The following is an 18825-nucleotide window of genomic DNA, read 5'->3' as shown; positions in this document are numbered from 1 at the left end:
ACATTTGTGCACCTAGTGTGTGCCAGAGGTGTGAGATTTTACTAGCATGAGTCCAGATGATCCAACATTGTGCACAGTAGTTCCAGAAAATGTACATATCTCCCCACAGAAAGGATTTTTCTTCCCACCCAACCCCCCCCCCCCCACCCCCTTCTTGAAGTCCCAATTTCGAACCTCATACTGTAAATTTCATTTTTTCTTATTAATTAATTTATGGTAGTTTGAGATGGTCCATGCTGAAGTGTTTGGGAACACCTCTCATTTTGTAACTAGAAAATGAAGCTAAATTGTTGATACTATATTATGGCCATAGTTGCTAGTAAAGTTGTACCCAAGGTAGTGTGAATAATATTGTTGCAGACATAAAAAATATCATGTGGTTGATCTGTGAACTAGCTCAAATGTACAATCTGTGATTGCAAAATAAAATATCGCATATATATTAAATGTTTCTCTTTCTCAAAAATATTTTCAGACAAGTTCTAAGAGGGCTGTGGAGACAACTGATGTGACGAAAAGCTTTGGATGGGACAGTAGTGAAGGTAAAGAATAATTGACCATTATTATTGTTATTATTATTATTATTATTATTATTATTATTATTATTATTATTATTATTATTATTATTATTATTATCATTAATATTACTATAAAAAAGCAAGGAAATAAAACTTGATCCATAGGGGGACCATAGTTACTGGTATACATGTACATCAATTTTTAGCTTCCATGGAAGCAAGTTTGGATTTTGTTTTTTGAATGACACATTAATTTTCTACAGTACTGTTTGTCTATGAGAATCTTTTAAACAAGGTCTTACACCCTTTCAGTGTTGTATTCAGCTACATTAATGAATGAACTGGGTTGAGTTAACTTCCATAACCACCTAAAATAAGAATCACAAAGTGATTTTATCTTCAACTTGTAAAAATACCAAAAAAATCAAACAGTAGCAAAGAAACATTCTTTACATAGTCACACTATAGGATTTTATCAACAGACTCCCAAAATATTGTACCTCATATTCCCAACTGACTCTTAATGTTTCATGGTTAAATGCATTGGGGTTTTCAATAACTTCATAAACCACTACCAATTTTGGATAGATGGCTGAAAGACATCACAGTAATCTTGTAAGATTAGTAAGATCTTAACACAAACAGCAGAAAGAGACCCATATATAGATATATAGGCAGTGGTAGACTAGGGACCAGTGACTGTCTTTGATTGAATCGCCTGTAAGTTGAGATGTGCTTATTTTCAGCTTGGCAGCAACATGATGTACAAGAGTTGTGTAGAGTCATGTTTGATGCATTGGAAAGCAAGTTCAAAAACACTGATCAGGTCTGTTGTCCGTAGAACTTGTCCAGCTCATGATATGACCTTAGTTCAAAGAGTATTAGGCTGACTCAGCCTACAGCTTATTACATCTCTCTCTGATGTGCTTTTCTTTTCTGTTTACATGGTTTAAGTTTTGTGTAAATTGTTTCAAAATTTGTACAAAAAAATTATGATACATTACAAATTAATTATAGCAATTATTATACAATGTGGCAGTATGAGCAGGGGAAAATTTTTCTCAAGGATAATTGGCAAGTAAACTTAATAACACCCACTTTTGGAATAAGAAAAAATCAACAAACCAGGGCTCCGTATTAGCGGCTGTCAGGTTGTCCAAGACCACCATGACATCATTCAGACAAGTACTATAGCACAAAAACTATTGCGCAGTCGATCAAAAAAGTCCTCGTAAAAAAAAGTCCTCATATCCCCTGAATATAGGACTTCAAAAAAAATACTAATCATGGATCCCTGAAAAAAGATCACAGTGCCTTTGTAAAAAAATTGATGTAACTGCAAAAAGTCCACATCTTGCAGTTTATGAAGTATTAATTTGTATTATCATGGATTAAATTAAACTTTTTGCTTTTCCTCTAGGATGATCTTATTAACAAACTTTATCAAGGAAAACTCAAAGACTATGTTAAATGTCAACAGGTAAGGTTGATAAAAACTACCATTAGCACTTTTCCACTCATAACATAGCTTTAAAAAATATGTAGAAAAAGCAACCTGTAGTCAATCCTTTTTATGGCCGCCATACAGCCGAAATGGAGAAAAGTGTCCAAAACATTGTTTACTGACTGATGTTCTTAGTGTGGAATACCTTTACATGTAAATTCATTAAGCGATGCACAAGGCAAAGTAATTTTTTTGGAGAACAAATTGACACTGCAAGCGTTATAAACACTTTTCTCTTCCTGTTGTTATTGCTTGTCTTTCTTATTCTATTTTATTTTATTATGCTTTAATTGGGTTTTACTCGCCTTTATTTTTTATGGTAAGTAGATGTGTCAGGCTGCCACTGAGATTTCAGGTTGCTCACCAGTGTAGGCAATTAGTAGATGGGAAGTTAAATACACAACTGTGAAGTTCCTTTGGTTTTATATTTCTTTTGTTTCTATGAAAATAGCCAGGGGTGGTGCTCATAGTTCCCCCTGGGGACATTCACGGTCTCTGCAGGCCCTTAGATTTTTGTTCGGATTTTCAGTGAGTTATGGAAACAGGCATCTATGCATTTACAGTAAGCTTCCTTCCTCCAGCCTGGGGCCTGTTTCTCAAAAGTCCCGACAACTTTTCAGGCCCGGAAAGCTGCTTGGTGTTTGCCGCGTTCACATTTTCAATGATTTTGAAAATAATGAAATGAAACTATCAGTTGATGAAGCAAAATGGACTGGTTTATGGGCTAAGAATGGTGTTACTATTCAATAGGTTTGGATTTTAAAATTTGCCTTTGGGCCCGAAAAGTTTCCGGGCCTTTCGAGAAACTGGCCCCAGAGCTTTAACTAAAAATGTAAAAAGCATATTAAAGTTTGCTTTTTACATAAAATTTGAGGCGTAATATTAATTACTGCCTTTTATATTTCTGATTGATTCCCTAGTGTAGTCAGGAAAGTGCACGGACTGACACGTATCTAGATATTCCACTGGCAATCAGGCCTTTTGGATCCAAGCAAGGCTTAGGCAGTGTGGTGAGTCAAGGACTGTCATTGTGAGAAATTAATATTCTGGGAAAGGGTTAAGTTTGTAGCGCACTGCTTATGTTTTAAATGCTCTGGGAATTAATAAGTAGCGGTTGTTGAGGAAACAGCCTCAAAATTTAATACCAGTGACAAGGCAGTAACTTAAAAATTTTACTATTAATTTCTGACTAATAATATTTATTGAATTCCGATACAAATCCTCTATATTCACAGCCATTTTAAAGATTATGCGATGTGAAACCACATGTATTGATGATGCAGTTTAATTTTGTAATTACTCTGTAGTGTGATACATTAAGTAATTTAGGTTAAGTGATGTCAACGGCTTGTTATTAAAATGTATTTAAAATTTGATTCCTCAGGAAACTGCTTTGGAAGAATTTGTTGTTGCTGAAACCCTGGAAGGTGCAAATCAGGTGCAAAGTATCATACAATAATGCTTCCTGTCTTTTGTGATTCCCTGTAAAATTTTAGAGTTTATGTGTAGTTAACAATATAGTATAATAAATACTCAGCTATTACAAAATAATTAGAGTGATTTTTTTTCCTTTTTTCATATCTTCAGTATTTCTGTGAGAAGTGCAACAAAAAGTGTGATGCCCACAAGGCAAGTACTGCATTAATACAGTTAATTCTGTTTAATATCATTGGCTTTCACCCTTTAAGCCCCGATATCCACATACAAGTTCTCCAAACTGATCTCTATACATTTCCATGAGGAATAAGTGGAGAGAATTTGACAGAAGATCAAAGCATTTGCTCTTCTAAGGTGATTATTTCTTTATAGATTCTCACAACCTTTTCTCTTGATTGTTTATTGATATTCTTAGGACAAAATTGATGTTCGTCACTTTTGGGACTTAAAGGGTTAACTGTGTACAGTATACAGTCTCTCTCTAAGATGGACACCTTAGGGAATGGCACTAAGTTTCCCTCTTAGAGAGATGTCAGTCAAATAAATGAAGAAAGGCATGGACCAACTATGGGTGCCCAAATTTCTGACTGAGGTGTCCATCTTTTAGAGGTGTTTGTTAAGGGGAGTCAACTGAACTCGTGACCATGTTGTAAATGATTGCTCACAAATTAATAGAATTATTTTTCAATCACAGGGTTTAAAGTTCATCTCTTTCCCTTACCTGCTTACTTTACAACTGAAGAGATTTGCATTTGACTACAACACACTTCACAGAGTCAAGCTAAATGACAGGTCAGTTAAAGGGTTGACTGCAGCGTGGCCTAATGGAAACAGTGGTTGTTTACCTTTCACAAAACTTTTCTATAAAATCCAGTGGGAAAGTGAATGGAACATGACTTTTTGGTTTGTTCAAGTGGAACATTTTTAGGCATAATGTAACAGAACATCTGAAAAGGTAGTTCTGTTTTTTCTGAGTGGAATGTTCCAAAGAGAAATTTGTGCTCCATTTGTGAAATCGCATCTTGATACCAGTTTCAGGCCTTAGCAGTCATTTTTTGGTAAAGGGAACTGATTTGTACAAATCGTAAACGCGAATCCAGAACAAAATTTACCAGTCTTAAATTTTGCTTACTATCCCATTTGCCCAAACCGGTTTGCACATTAATATGGTAAACAACCTGTGTGTCCTACTCCAAGTAGTCAGGGTCTTTTTTGCTTTCACCACTCGCTGGATTAATAATTTCCTAGTACTTGAGTTTACTTCTTTTAAGTCATACTGTTAATAGCAAGCTACAGCATAGTTTACTTTCTGACAGTTCAAATTTTGGAGCATGGTCGTATTTTATATTGATTGTGGTATGCTTCTGTTTTTATGACTGATGTGCCTGTAAACAACTAGCCATAAACAAAACATATTTTCTGCTGCTTTACTACCTCAACTGCAAACTCTCAGTTATGTCTCCATTTACATGTTTAAAAAAAGCTGCCCCCCGATTTTTCCAAGACATCTTGGGACCTGGGTATTTGATCAAAGTGAAAATATGTGTGGTGATCACTGTAAGGGGATTCCAAAAGGCTTATAATGTCAAGCCCTTGTAAGGAACAAATTGCAATTTCAAACTGAAAATGACTGAATTTAACATTTTTAGTGGGAGAAGAAGTAGATAAATTTATCATGCATTTTTTTAATCCTATCGGTTTAAAAATATTAACTTTTTAAACTGACAGGATTGATTTCTGTCCCTGTAATTAAGAAATGGTAAACGTGGAGCGTGCAGCCATGGAGTTATGGATGCAGGCAGGAGGTTGCTAAGCACGAAAGAAGAGTAAGAGTCGCATAAGGCGATAGCCGAGTGCGACTCTAACTTCTTGAGTGCTTAGCAAACCTCCAAAGTGCATCCATAACTCCATGGTTGCACAGCTGCAACTTCACTTTTGTTATGTTATAATAACATTAATTTTTCTGTGCCTTTGGTTACGTCAATAGGATGACATTTCCAAAATACCTCAACTTAAGAAGTTTCGTCAGTGAGGAGAATGAAGAGGTATAGAATCATTTATTCTTTATTCCCTTAAGATTTTGTGGTCTAATGCACATGCAAGCATGATGCTACTTGCCACTTTAGAAATGAGAGGGAACCTGGGCTACGTGAAGTTTGCAAAGACTTCTGGGACTGTAACTGGTGACAGGGAAACCCAGAAGTCTTCACAAAAGCCAACTCAGTCCAGTTTCCTTCTCTTAACTCTTTAAGTCCCAAGATGGACCAACATTAGTTTTCTCCCAACAATATCAATGGACAATCAAGAAGAAAGCTTATGAGAATTAATAAAATGATCACCAAAGAGAAAATGCTGTGATCGTTTGTCAAATTCTTTCAACTAATTCTTAAAGGAAATGTATGGAGATCAATTTGGAGAATTTGTATGTGGATTTTGAGGCTTAAAGGGTTAATACAGTGGTAAATAGTGGCTATAAGAGCTACATTATGCCCGCTTCATCCACTTAATTATCAATGAGTAGCTGCACCTCCTCCCAGACAAACCAAGCTTATATTAAACCTTCATGCCCATCATTATGAGCACCAGAGATGCAAAAATACTGAAATAGTTTTTATTCGTATTTTTTTGTTTGAGTAAGAATGGTGCAGACGAAGATACCAGCCTGAAGGGGGATTCCCCCAGCAGTACAGAGACAGACAGTGGGGTGAGTGAAGGTTGCTCTGATAATGGCATGTCCACTGAAGAAGAAGATGTTGACAATGCAAGTGGAGGAATTGACTCAGCAGATGGGACTTCAGAAATGACAGAAGTGGAACTAACTGAAGACTTGCTTAACAGTGGTCTGGCTCACACTATGAAGGTTTGTGTTTTGATTCTGATCCATTAATTGCTGTTACAGCAAATGGCACTTTTCAACAACAACCAACCATTTATTTTCCAATTTAAGAAAGTTTGCAAGGATGTAATAAGTAAACTACAATCACGGACAAAAGTAGTTGGGAAGGTGGAATAAGTTAGCAACATTATTGCTCCATTTCATACGCCTTATGTCTATGTTAAAAAAAGATTATTTGTTCTTCTCCTGAATACCCCCCGCGCCCCCTATTCAATGTTGGGACATGTAACAACAATTACGCACAAAAACAATTTAGTTTTGTCCAACATTGATCCAGGGGCGGGGGGGGACAAGTACAAAAAAGGTAAAAATTGGTAACCTTCCCAACATTTTTGACGATGATTGTGTGAGAATAGACAATTGTCTTTGAACGCTTGTAAAACTTGTGGCTTTTAACATTTCGCTGAGATTTCTCACCCTGGAAATCTATTGATAATGTGCTTTACGATGGGTATATAAAATGGAATAAAGCTTTAGTTTCGTTAAAATCACCATCATGAGATCCTTGTATCTCGCATGCGTGACATGTCAAAGCGTGACCACAAAATCCACTAGCATGTGTAGATTGTGTTTTTAAGAACGTCGGAAAAAACCTTTATGTTCCTTACTTTCCGGCGATAGATTAAATGAAGTTTCCTTGTTTGGAGAAAGTGGAAAGAATCGCCATAGCTTGTCTGTTTCATTACATAAAATTAGAAGACATGAGAGCAATTAGTACTAAATGTCACACGTTTGTTGTTATGCATTTTTGCCTCTGTTCAGTTACACAGTTTCACTTTGTGTCATTTCAGTGAGTGCGATGATTTTAAAGACGAAACAAAGAGAAACAACTTGAAAAACAACTACAGTTAGCAGGAGGCTTAGGGACAATAAACGTTTTCGAGAAACACCAGAAAATTCTAGTTGCACACGTATGCGTGAAACCTGTGGGCCGAGAGGGGTGTGACATGAGTGCGGAATTTTCTAGACTGTATTCTCTTAGGCTCCGAATTCCCAAAACCTATATATAACAAGCTGTTGATTTTCCAATACAGAAATAAATAATTTCAATCTATTGATTACACCATGATATTCAGAGGAAAAATACCTCCAGAGAAAAGAGCGTTAGCAATATTTTTACGCCAAGAATCTGGCCTGAGTTATCCGAAAATTGCTGAGAAATGTAACATTTCAACCTCCTCCGCCGAAAGAATTTGCAATGAGAATCTTTTTCAAAGACAAAACTCGGGCCACTCAAGGAAACGCGGTCGACGAAGAAAGATTTCACTCCGTATGAAGCGGTTATTGAAAAGAAACCTCTTGAAAATGAGGAAACAAGGTGTAGCCGTAACTGTGAAGAGACTTGTCACTTATAGTGGACTAAGCCTTCAAACCGCAAGTATTCGCACGTATTCCAGATGCTTAAATGAGATGGGTTTCTGGTTCTTACAAGCTAGAAAAAAGGGTCTTCTGAAAGAAAGTGACAAAAAAGACCGGCTTCAGTATGCAAGGAAAATGGCACGCTACGAACGAGATTTGCCAGGTTTTTGGACTGACGAAGTAGCTTTTTATTTAGATGGTGTGTCTTTCGTATACAAGACCAATCCCATGAGCACAGCAATGGCTCCAAAGGCAAGAGTATGGCGTCAAAAAAGCGAAGGCTTGCAAGTAACCAGCAAAGGCTCGAAAGATTTAGCGGGAGGAAAAAGGCTGCACGTAATGGTTGCAATAGCTTACGGAAAAGGAGTTATTCTGAAAGAGCCCTATGAGAAATTGAATGGCCAGTTCTTTGCTAATTTCATTAGGCAACATTTTAATTTATGTTTCGGACGTGCAGGGCCAAAACGAGATGGAAAACGTCTATTTGTTATGGATAACGATCCAAGTCAGGTGTCCAAATTAGCTATGAGTGCTCTAAGAGAAATTGAATGCCAACTTTCGAAGATACCTTCTCGCTCGCCAGACCTGAACCCATGTGAATCTATTTTTCATATTGTCAAAGATTCATTAGACGAAGAAGCGATTGAAAAACACATCAACAAAGAATCATTTGGCGACTTCAAAAACAGAGTGTTGCGCACATTTAGCGAGATGGATCCTGTTGTCATTGATAAAACCATAGAAAGTATGTCCAATAGAGTTCTATCAATTATTGAAGGAAAGGGTTGTCGAACCAAGTATTAAACAAACGTAAACAAGGTATTTTAATGGTAACATACTTCAGTTTTTACACTATATTATGTTTACATGTACTGACGATGTCATAAAGGGAATAATATAATAAATTGGAGCTTCCACAATTTACAGTGTGGTTATCTTTTCACGCTAATGGCGTCACCTGTCAATCATTAAGCTATTTTGAGAACAGTAAACCACAACGATTTTCACAATACTCCACCACATTACTCCATAAGAAAGTCCCAAATACATCACCAATGAACCAACATTCTTGCGAACAAAGTACAAAAATATGTAAACCGTATTAGAATATGTTCCATTTTTCCTTCAGTTTTCCACAGAAATAAATGTAACTAGTGATTTTCAACATTACTCCATTGAAACAGTGTCTAATAAAGGTCAATTAGTTAGATCAAGTTTAATTTAAACGCTAGCTGCGGAGTAATGTGGTACTTTCCTTACCAAAACGCTAAAATGGCCCTTAAAAAGCATAGCACTAACTCCATTCAAAGTCCTGCACAATTCAATATAACTTTTTTCTCTTTGGAGCTACTATAAACGAAATAATTTCGGCTACTTAAATGGAGTAATGTGGCCTCTCATGTCTGCGCCTTTTGACTCATTGTGTAATCAGATTAGCGAAGACAATAGACGCGCGCTACTCTAAGTTATTTTAAAAGACTCTACTCAGTGATGTTGTCTAAAATGAGTTTCGAAAAGCAGTGACCACAAGGAATTAACTGGAGTTGTTCAGCTGGTGGAATTTGTCTCCAGAAGTGGAAAAATCTCCACCTTACGTTCATCATTTCAGTGTTTGCGTGGCAAACACTTCCCCCCTGTATGTAAACAATTGGCGCGTCTGATGTTGCGAAGATAGGGGTATCGTTGCTAAGCTCAATGTCCCGTTTCGAGAAATTTTTGGGAGCTGGTAAATGCACTATATCTCCCTCTAGCAACAGGAGCATGTCAGCCCACGCTATTATGGAGGGTTTCCACCGAAAATCATTCAACATAATAATTTCCGCCTCTTCTGCACCAACCCAGGCAAAAGTTCCAGTGGCGGGATTACAAAAAGTGCCATAAATGCTTTTCAATGGGGCGAGCACGAAACTTTTCCCGCAATTGGCAACTCCATGTATAAACAGGTTTCTGTACTTTCCTCTTCCTTTTTCCAGCAACATCAACACAGCTTGGGCGAAAACACTGACGCTGATTTCATTTCTATTGAGGAGGTTAACTGCCGCCTCTAGCCACTTCCCCTCACAGCTCGCAACGCATTCGGCAGAGTAGCTTTCGTGTAGAAGTTGCATGCGAGTCTTCTGTGACCTTTCATACTTCGCTTCCGCAGTTGCCAACTCCTGCGCGATAGCCAGACACTCATCTACTGCTTTTCCGCCCCTGTTACATATAAATTCCGCCAGCTCTGTCTTGCCTTCCCGATTTTGTGAAGCTGCTATAGACAGAAGCTGTAGCCGTGATTTTACGTTCTTAGCCTGGATAAACTGGGCAACCTCGTACACTGAAAGACCACGCTTTCGTTTCGTTTTCTTACCCCCAGTACGGCCAACTGCTTTTCTCTTGTTTCCTGAGATTGCCTTCTCAGTTCTCGGTGGACGCGCATTGCTTAGGTCTGGGTGACCCTCTGAGTGAACACAGAAGTCATCTTCCTTTGTGGTGTATTTGTACGCAGAGTAGTATGTGTTGTGTACGGCGCTAAAGTTCACCCTTATGCCGTAGCGGTCGTCTAAGAATTGGCGTACCTTCAGCCAGCGAGCACGTTTTTCCAGTTTCATTGCCATGTGATAATGGGAATTGCTCTCTGAAACACCTGCATCAGCGTGTAATTCTCGCGCAACAACCCACTGCACAACCTTAACACCCGTCATTTCCATCCACCCTAGTGAGACCTTTTCGGCAAATGCTTCTCTTGTCGCAACTTTTTCTACATCGGCTCTGCTATATGTCACAAGATACACAAGTCGCTGCTCACGGTTTCGCAAAGTATCATTTACCTCTGCCATTTTCGGGGTTGTTATCGTTGTCCGTAGACCTTTCAAACAGGCCAAAACAAATTATCTTTCGCATTACAAAACAATTTCGACTCCTCCCCTTCGCATAAATGACAACAGAACTTTAAACACGTGAAATACTTTACAGATATCACTCATTGAAGCTGTCCCGACAAAAACATAATCATAACAATGCATGCCCTTATGTTCCAAAAAATAATAATCATAACCTAATTGTATTAGCCATTTTATTTCGCCTGAAATGATAAAAACAACGCACAGTAACTCTTACTTTTCACGAGAGTACCAATTCTGTGTCTTTTTTAAAGACGTGCTTTACTATAGAAAGTCGTCGACTTTTGTTTCTTCATGACCACACCCAGAATTTCAAGACAATCACGGACAAAAGTAGTTGGGAAGGTGGAATAAGTTAGCAACATTATTGCTCCATTTCATACGCCTTATGTCTATGTTAAAAAAAGATTATTTGTTCTTCTCCTGAATACCCCCCGCGCCCCCTATTCAATGTTGGGACATGTAACAACAATTACGCACAAAAACAATTTAGTTTTGTCCAACATTGATCCAGGGGCGGGGGGGGACAAGTACAAAAAAGGTAAAAATTGGTAACCTTCCCAACATTTTTGACGATGATTGTAGATCAGGCAAATGTATAGAGACCAGTTTGGAGAATTTGTATGTAAATATTGAGGCTTAAAGGGTTAAGAAACTTGCAGGCTTCTGCCTTCATCTCAGAAGCTTCTGTAGGAGTTGAAATGAATTGTAAATTTGATGTCCTCTGTAGATGGGCTGGAGGTCATAGTTCTGCCCCTTTTGTGGTTGTAGCTTAGCAGAGTATTCTGAGGCCCTTGCAGATCTGTCAGAATTAATTCTGAAGTGAAAATTCAAGTGCTAGAAATGTTCCATAAGCCCTGTCAAGCATTATCCCTAGTGAAGGCCGCAATTAGGTGAGGCAAAAGAATACATCCCTGATTTTGTGGGAATCAAGTTCATGGCCTCCAAATAAGATCTGCTGTTACCCTGCCAACAGTGTCAGGCAGGAGGAATAAATATTTGTGAGTGGGATTGAGATGGTGATAGATGTCTTTCCAGTATTATAATCATGGTCTTTAAGTCTTGTCACATTGTTGGCTTTTCTTTTCCAGCAGTGGTCACAATAAAAAAATGTTGGTTTTTTCTAGTCCTGCACTGGTATCACAGAGTTCAGGGTTTGAATCCCAGCAAGCGTGACTTTTCAGGCTTTCTTTGCGCAAGTTCATAATTTCCATCTTTAACTGTGATGATCTCCTTTATATTTATTTCTTCATTCCACGGTTCTGTTAATACCTTATTATTGGAAATTAACGATGCACTTTATTAACCAATTTTAAAAAAATCACGTTAATTTAATACATCTTAATTTATGTGGATGTTAATTTAAATCACACTGTTTTATATCATTGTTTTACAGCACCTTTATTTCAATAACAAAACCTCATCTGCTCATAGTTCTCTATCAATGCCTCGGAGTCACTGACAGTTCTTCTGTAAGAATTGAGTTCAAAATGTCTTTCGACTGGTCTTTGTATTGATCTGTTTCTCCGAGGGGATAGCCAACTTCTTCAGTCTTTCTTCTTGGAATACCCATTTACATTTATGTTTTTTCCTTTAGATATATGTACGTTGAGAAGTTTGTATCACAGAAAATTGGCGTAAAATAAAGTTTGGCGCACATTGTTTTCGAAAATTCCTTGTTAATTTGATGTATGTAAACCTAACTGTTGGAAAATTTGTATTAATTTTGTGTAATATAAATTTTCTTCACTTTGTCTACGTGCATCATTAATTTCCTATAATAAGGTATATGAAATTCAAGTATTCATCAGTAGTCATTCCTCTTAATTAAAGTTGCACAGTGCCATTGTTGTACCTTTGAACTTTTGAATTGTGACTTATCAGGGTCCCTACTGGTATGAATTGTTCTCTATTATGATCCACTCTGGGAGTGCCACAGGAGGACACTACTATGCTTATATCAAGTAAGACTTACAAATAATTGTTTCATCAATTAAACAACAATTTACAAAAATGGTGACCTAGACTAATGTAACTCCCCTTCCTTGAAAAATAAACAAGAACAGCAGCCTATATTAAGCTACATGTAGCGTTTGTGTCCCCTTTGGAACATTTAGTCTAATTATTTTGTATGTAAAGTCACAGCATTTCAGCATCCTCATTGTTACCCTCAGAATTGATTTAATGTAGATTTGGGTTTATTTTTCTATTCATGCATGTAGGTCCTTTACAAATGGGCAGTGGTACTGCTTCAATGACCAGAGTGTATCAAGGGTAAGTTTGGTTTTCAGTCTGGCTTTTTACTGCCAAAACCTTACCTTTTTTTCTCTAAAATTGACTGTTGAATTCATGTTGCACCAAGGCAAAACCCGCAATTATTAATCTGGTGCTTTCCCACCGATGGATCAAAGGACTGGTTTCTGAAGACAAGAGAAAAAGAAGTACGATCAGCCTACACAACAAGAAAACTTTCAGCTTGTCACCCTGTTGCTGTAGTTCTTAACCCTGCCTGGCAGAGCTTAACTTGCGTTGCACATTGAGTTTACCAAGGGTCTGCCAGATACTACTAGTGTAAGCTAATCTTTCAGCTAAGGATATTAACATTAGTGTACCAATGAGATTTCTTATTTTTTGTGACCCTCCATTACAAATTTCACAATGCACTCTGTCAAACTAGCATTTTTTTGGTGCAGCAATTGAACCCTAAGTTTCACCTTTAGGAACTCCAAAGACCTTTGACTCTCTTTAACAATGAACAACAATGACTATAGAATGACTGAGTGTCAAATATTTTAAGTCCCACATAACAGAAATTGGAAAATGAAAAACCCAAAAGAACATCTGTGTGAGAGACTAGATTAAATAATTAATAATGTGTTGTCTTACATCTACCAGGTTTATGATGATGACATTGAACGTATCTATGGTGGACTGGAATCTTCCAAATATTATTATTCAGCAGCTTATTCAAGGTACTTAATTAATAATAAAAAAATTTCTATCCAGCCGTAATTTCTTGATTTTTTTTTATTCATACATTTAGCAAGTAAGAGGTTTATATTAAGTATGAATTTGGTTGTCAAGTAGCTCCTTCTTAAGTGTTTACTCACTTTAATTGTTCATTCAAGTAAAAACTGTTTGCACATATGAAGTGTTTATTTTCAGTTTAGTAGAACATCCAATCCAACGTTAGAGGACAGGTGTAATGTAGCGAGGGTGGATTAGAATGAACTGTGAATGATAATAACCACCGAAATCAGATTTTTGTCACTAAGCCAAATACCAGCCACGGCTAGAACTTAAGATCCAAACCAGGTTCAGTAGCAATACCAAAGTCAGGAACGCGAAGACATACTAATTTGTTCATAGCAAGAGCTGCAAGACTCCTTTTGTGATCTGTATATTTTTACTTAGTTTTTTTATTAGAATGTCATCTAATAGCATTTCATAGTATATGTTTTTTCACTTTAATTATGTAAATCCATTGTATATATATTTTTAAAGATGGATAAATAAAGCTTATTATTATTATTATTATTATTATTATTATATTATTAGATACTGGATTTTATAACCAATATTCTGTTATGCAATCATGCTGTTAATAATAATTTATCCAGTTTTTCTTTGTGTAATGTTGTTAATACTCACATTTTCAGACCTGAGATTATGCAGGCTGTTTGCCTCAGCCCTTTCAAATTCTGGCCCTGGTTGTTCAAACAATTGATAGCGCTATCGACCGGATTTATCATCATCCAGCGGATAAGTATAATAGAAATCAATTACACCATCTGCTGGGTAGAGATTTATCCCGTGGATAGCGCTATCCAATGTTTGAACAACCAGGGCCTTATAATATAGGTTTAGTGAGGCATTTGGATAACATCCACTAAATGTTTCTCTCTAATAATCATTGCAGTTCTACCAATGCATACATGCTGATGTACAGGCAGGTTGCTCCAGAAAGAAATGCTAAATTCCTGGAGCAACATGACATGCCTGCACACATAATAGAGTTAATTCACAATTTGAGGCATTTGGAAGAAGTGGAAAGAAAGAGAAGAGAAATGGAAAGGTCCATGTGCAAGGTACAGCTAGATAAGATGTTGCATGATTCTCAGCCTTTAAGCCTTGATTATCAATGTTGAATGCCTAAAAAGGCCACATATTTCCCTTTTCAGAGAGAAAGAATCCTTGAGTTATTTATGAAGAGCTATGTCTCTGACACTTACCCCTCAGTTATTGTTTGATACATACACCTGAGTCTGCTCTTCCTGTGTTCAATTGTTTGCCCGACAATAATATTCACCCCTTTGGAATCAAGAAGAGAACTGGAGCTGAAATGTGTCCTGCAGTGGTTTCAGGGATCATTACCAGGCATGTGACGGTCAGCTATTGGCCAGTAACTGTCCCTAGTGACCGTCCCAGAACTCTTTGCAGCATGCAAAGAAAGTCGTGTCTGATGGTCCAGGGCTAGTGGATTTTGTAATCAGGCTAGTGAATCCTGTTCTTAAACCCTTTCACTGTCAGAGTGCTTGATGGAGTTTTGTAAGGTGACTCTAACTTTTGAGTCTGTGGATGAAATCCTATGATGTGACCATTCAAATGAAAGCTCTTTACCTGTACTTTCACATGATGCTATTTGTTTGTCAAAATTTTAGAAAGTGAAATTTAATGATGGTTTTATTGTCTGATCTGCTTGCTTTTGTTTTGATTCCTTCAGATAAAGATCTTTTGTGAACATCCAATCAGGAGGACAATGTCAGAACAAAAATTAGAAATTCATAAGGATTGCACACTGAATGAGGCGGTAGCCATTGCACATAAGGTGAGAGAGAGTTACCATTGTACAGTATCACTCTCCGTGACAGATGCCTCTCTAAGATAGACACCTCCCTTGAACTTAACACCTAGCAGTTTGTCTGTTGTTCTAAATTAGTGAATTTCCTCTTAGTGAAGAACCCCACCCAAAAAGGACTCCTGAAGTTAGAAAGCAGGAACATGTATTTTCACCATACATGTACTTTCGTGGTGTTTTAATATTTTAATAAAATTTTATACTAGAGGAACTTGTAGTGCTTAACCTTAAAATTTTTGCACTTCTTATACTTGAAGTTGAATTTAAACGGTCAGCAGCATATTAATAATATACAGAGTCACCTGGGTGACTACAAAATCTTAGTGGTATCATACAAATCATATGCTGAGCATCCTAGATTTTACAGATTCAGAACACTGCGTTCCCTTCAATTTACCTTAGAGCACAGCCTTGAGAGTATGAAAATATAATCCTCTCAGCAGAACTGCAAATCAAGGTCACATTTTTCCTGTCTCAAGACAGAATGTTAGAACATGTGTTCTTTGTTGTATTCTAGCCATAGATAAAGAAATGCAAGTATATTCAGTGCAAGTTGTCCTAAAGGTTTGTTGCGGTGGATTCAAAGTGGTTTTTTAATAATATTAGTGAACTGTTATTTTTCTATGACTAGCTTTTCCTTCTGGGCAAGATACTTCCTGTTGAACAGTGCAGAATTGTGAAGTATGATGAATACTATGACTACATTGAAAGGTCATTTGATGGAGAAGAGGTGAGTGTCAGAGTTGATTTCTTCAGACCTTTAAGATAAGGGCAAGGACCCTTCTAAAGTAGCTACTATCAGACCATAAGAGTTTGGTCTTACCAACGAGGTGGCCATTGTAAGTGGTGGATTTGAGTGGCCATAGTTATAAGGCGGAGTCCCTAATTTCCGCCCATTAGGATCTTTGTCCACGGTACCACTTTGTCATGTAACTGGTACAATTGAAGAGATCTTTCAAACCATCCACGATTCCGTCACAACAGGTTGGAGAAATATGCAAAAAAAGAACATGTTAAGTAAATTGACCTGAAAAATCCAATGAAAAACCACTTCCTTCATGCACTCTTAGAATCCTTAAAAGTTTTTCCAAAAACCTGTCACACCAGAATGTAAAATAACAAAACCGTGCAAGAAAAGTGTAACAAGCAGTGAAGAAAGAAAGCAAAGGTAATTGTCAAGGCAGACGTGTCTTGTTTAAACCCAAAAGTCAAACTTTTATTTTTTGTGGATGCCCAAACTTTGGAAGCTTGTATTTTACACCAGGAACAAAAGGCAGCCCAGTGCTTGACTCATAAACAGTGTTTTACAAAGTTTTCACTTGGCCTTTTTCAGCAAAAGTTTTAGGACAAATGGGTTAAGAATGTTTTCAAAAAAATGAGTGATTGTACCAAAAAAATCAAGGCATATTTTGTCCAAATTTTAAGTAGATTTTATTAGCTAATTTTTTCCAAGCACCAGCAGTATTGTCATAAATATTGTTTTTGCCAATTGCAGAATGATCCAATGGGAAAGGTCCTCTGTGGAGTGAAGCAGTCCTACATGTTTGACCTCCTCCTTGAAACAAGAAAGCCCCATGAAAAATTTTCTGTGTACAAACATGGTGGTTAGTAACCTTTGTCAACTGGTGACTATGTAAAACTATCTGATCTGACTGAGTCCTGGCTGTTATAATTTTGTACTTAATATCTATATCTGTATTGAAGAGGTTTTTTTCAAAACATCTTCAGATAAATGTATTAAAGACCATTTTCAGTGACATTAGCCTAAAATTTAAATTTGTTTTGGTGGAAAATCTATACCAACACTTGAAGACCACCTCTTGTAAAGTTTTGTTAGGTTGTGTACTACTTATAGGGACTTCCTGATGTCAGTTTTGTAGTTTTGAACTGTTTGTTTCCTCCCTCCAGCCTGTAAGCTAAACATAACCTTGCTAGGTTACCAAACAAGAGGCGGTCCTTCTGCTACAATTAATTTGTTGAGTATTCAGTTGAGGTCACTGAGGCTGGCTGACTGAGGTCTTTATTTATTAATCTAACAATCAAATTAAGTTCCCAAATTTGCTCTTTTAAAAGGGTAATATTTTATTTATGGTTTATAATTACAGCTGTTACAGATATCACGCGACCTGCAATGTCAAAAATGTCTTTGGGTGTTTCTGTGACGTCAATCAAACTCTGAAGAATCAGCGCTTTCTTGCCTTCACATCTTAGTGGACCTCTTAGGAAACAATAGGTCATGGTTTGTGATTTGTGATTGGTGGATTTGGATCCATTTTGTGTGTTTCTAGGTTCATTGCTTTTGAACTTCAGAGTTCGGTTGCATGTTTTTGAAAAGCAGAGTAATTTAAATTACCTTAGCTCTAAATTTTTTTTATCTTCTTCATACTGAAACATGGCAAGTTTAGATTTTTCCTATAGAGCTTCCAAATCCAGAAGAAACACAGAAATGGGAGGGTGAAAGCAAATCGGTATGTTCCCGCTAACATTCTGCTCATTATTGCTGCCTATATTATTTGACAAACACGGTGGATGCTACGGTAACAGTTTGATTGACTTCACAGAAAAACCGAAAATCCTGAAATGTTCCTGACAATTCAGGTCAGCTGTAAGAAAACCATAATGGAATATTACCTAGTACTTGTAACCGCTGATCCTACAACTATAATTGCAACAAAAGATGTTTTCAGTCAGTGATATAGGCGACATGTGGAAGTAAATAATATTAATTTTGAGTACTCCCAACTAGAGTGGAACCTATGACCTTGCAGTTACTCTGACTGCAAAGGATGAACATTGTATGTCAACATCAGTATTGTCTCTTACCTCTATAGGAGTAACTGTCAAAGTTCATGTTGTTGATCTTGAGAAAGAAAAAGTTGCTCCACCCACTAATGTACGACCACTGCTAAGCTGGACGGTGAAAGACCTCTACAGTCTCATTTATGAGGTAATAAGGAACAGGCCTTTTTCATGATGATGACATTTTGTTTTTGCTTTCTTACTGAAATTTGTCAATCCTACTGAGGCTTAAACAACAATAGCTCTAATTTGCGCAAGAAAACAACAAACTGAAGGATTCTGTTTATTGTATTTTAAAATGATGTCATCGTTGCATCATTGTCACACATTGTTGTATTTTTTAGGGATGTAACAGAGCCATTGTTAGTGTTGATCTTCAGCAAAAAGGTCAGAGTGGAAAATAAAACTTAAAATAATGAAAAATGCATTTTTTTTCCTTAGAAATTTAGCCTTCCCCTAGAAACTATGAGAGTAGTGTTTGAAGGAACATACAGTGAACTTAAGTTGCTAAACAACCACAGTAAAGTATTAAAAGACCTTGGATTCTTCAAATCTAACAAGGTAAAACTGTT

The 18825-nt window shown here is 37.0% G+C and overlaps 1 protein-coding gene across 1 annotated transcript in view; it reads left to right on the top strand.

Annotated features, from left to right (window-relative positions):
* LOC140933585 (ubiquitin carboxyl-terminal hydrolase 47-like) overlaps window positions 1-18825 on the top strand; it is a 33122-nt gene that overhangs the window by 4567 nt on the left and 9730 nt on the right. The window contains exons 5-22 of the mRNA XM_073383190.1: window positions 476-542; window positions 1265-1344; window positions 1939-1998; window positions 2943-3032; window positions 3407-3460; window positions 3610-3651; window positions 4154-4251; window positions 5447-5504; window positions 6098-6319; window positions 12481-12560; window positions 12819-12870; window positions 13492-13568; window positions 14516-14684; window positions 15320-15424; window positions 16086-16184; window positions 16950-17058; window positions 18286-18401; window positions 18695-18814. Coding sequence (XP_073239291.1) covers window positions 476-542; window positions 1265-1344; window positions 1939-1998; window positions 2943-3032; window positions 3407-3460; window positions 3610-3651; window positions 4154-4251; window positions 5447-5504; window positions 6098-6319; window positions 12481-12560; window positions 12819-12870; window positions 13492-13568; window positions 14516-14684; window positions 15320-15424; window positions 16086-16184; window positions 16950-17058; window positions 18286-18401; window positions 18695-18814 — 1698 coding nt within the window. The remainder of the gene's footprint in view (window positions 1-475; window positions 543-1264; window positions 1345-1938; window positions 1999-2942; window positions 3033-3406; window positions 3461-3609; window positions 3652-4153; window positions 4252-5446; window positions 5505-6097; window positions 6320-12480; window positions 12561-12818; window positions 12871-13491; window positions 13569-14515; window positions 14685-15319; window positions 15425-16085; window positions 16185-16949; window positions 17059-18285; window positions 18402-18694; window positions 18815-18825) is intronic.

This window comes from Porites lutea, chromosome 4 (assembly GCF_958299795.1).
Source record: "Porites lutea chromosome 4, jaPorLute2.1, whole genome shotgun sequence".
Classification (NCBI taxonomy): Eukaryota; Metazoa; Cnidaria; class Anthozoa; order Scleractinia; family Poritidae; genus Porites; species Porites lutea.
This window is presented reverse-complemented; position numbering and strand designations above follow the sequence as displayed.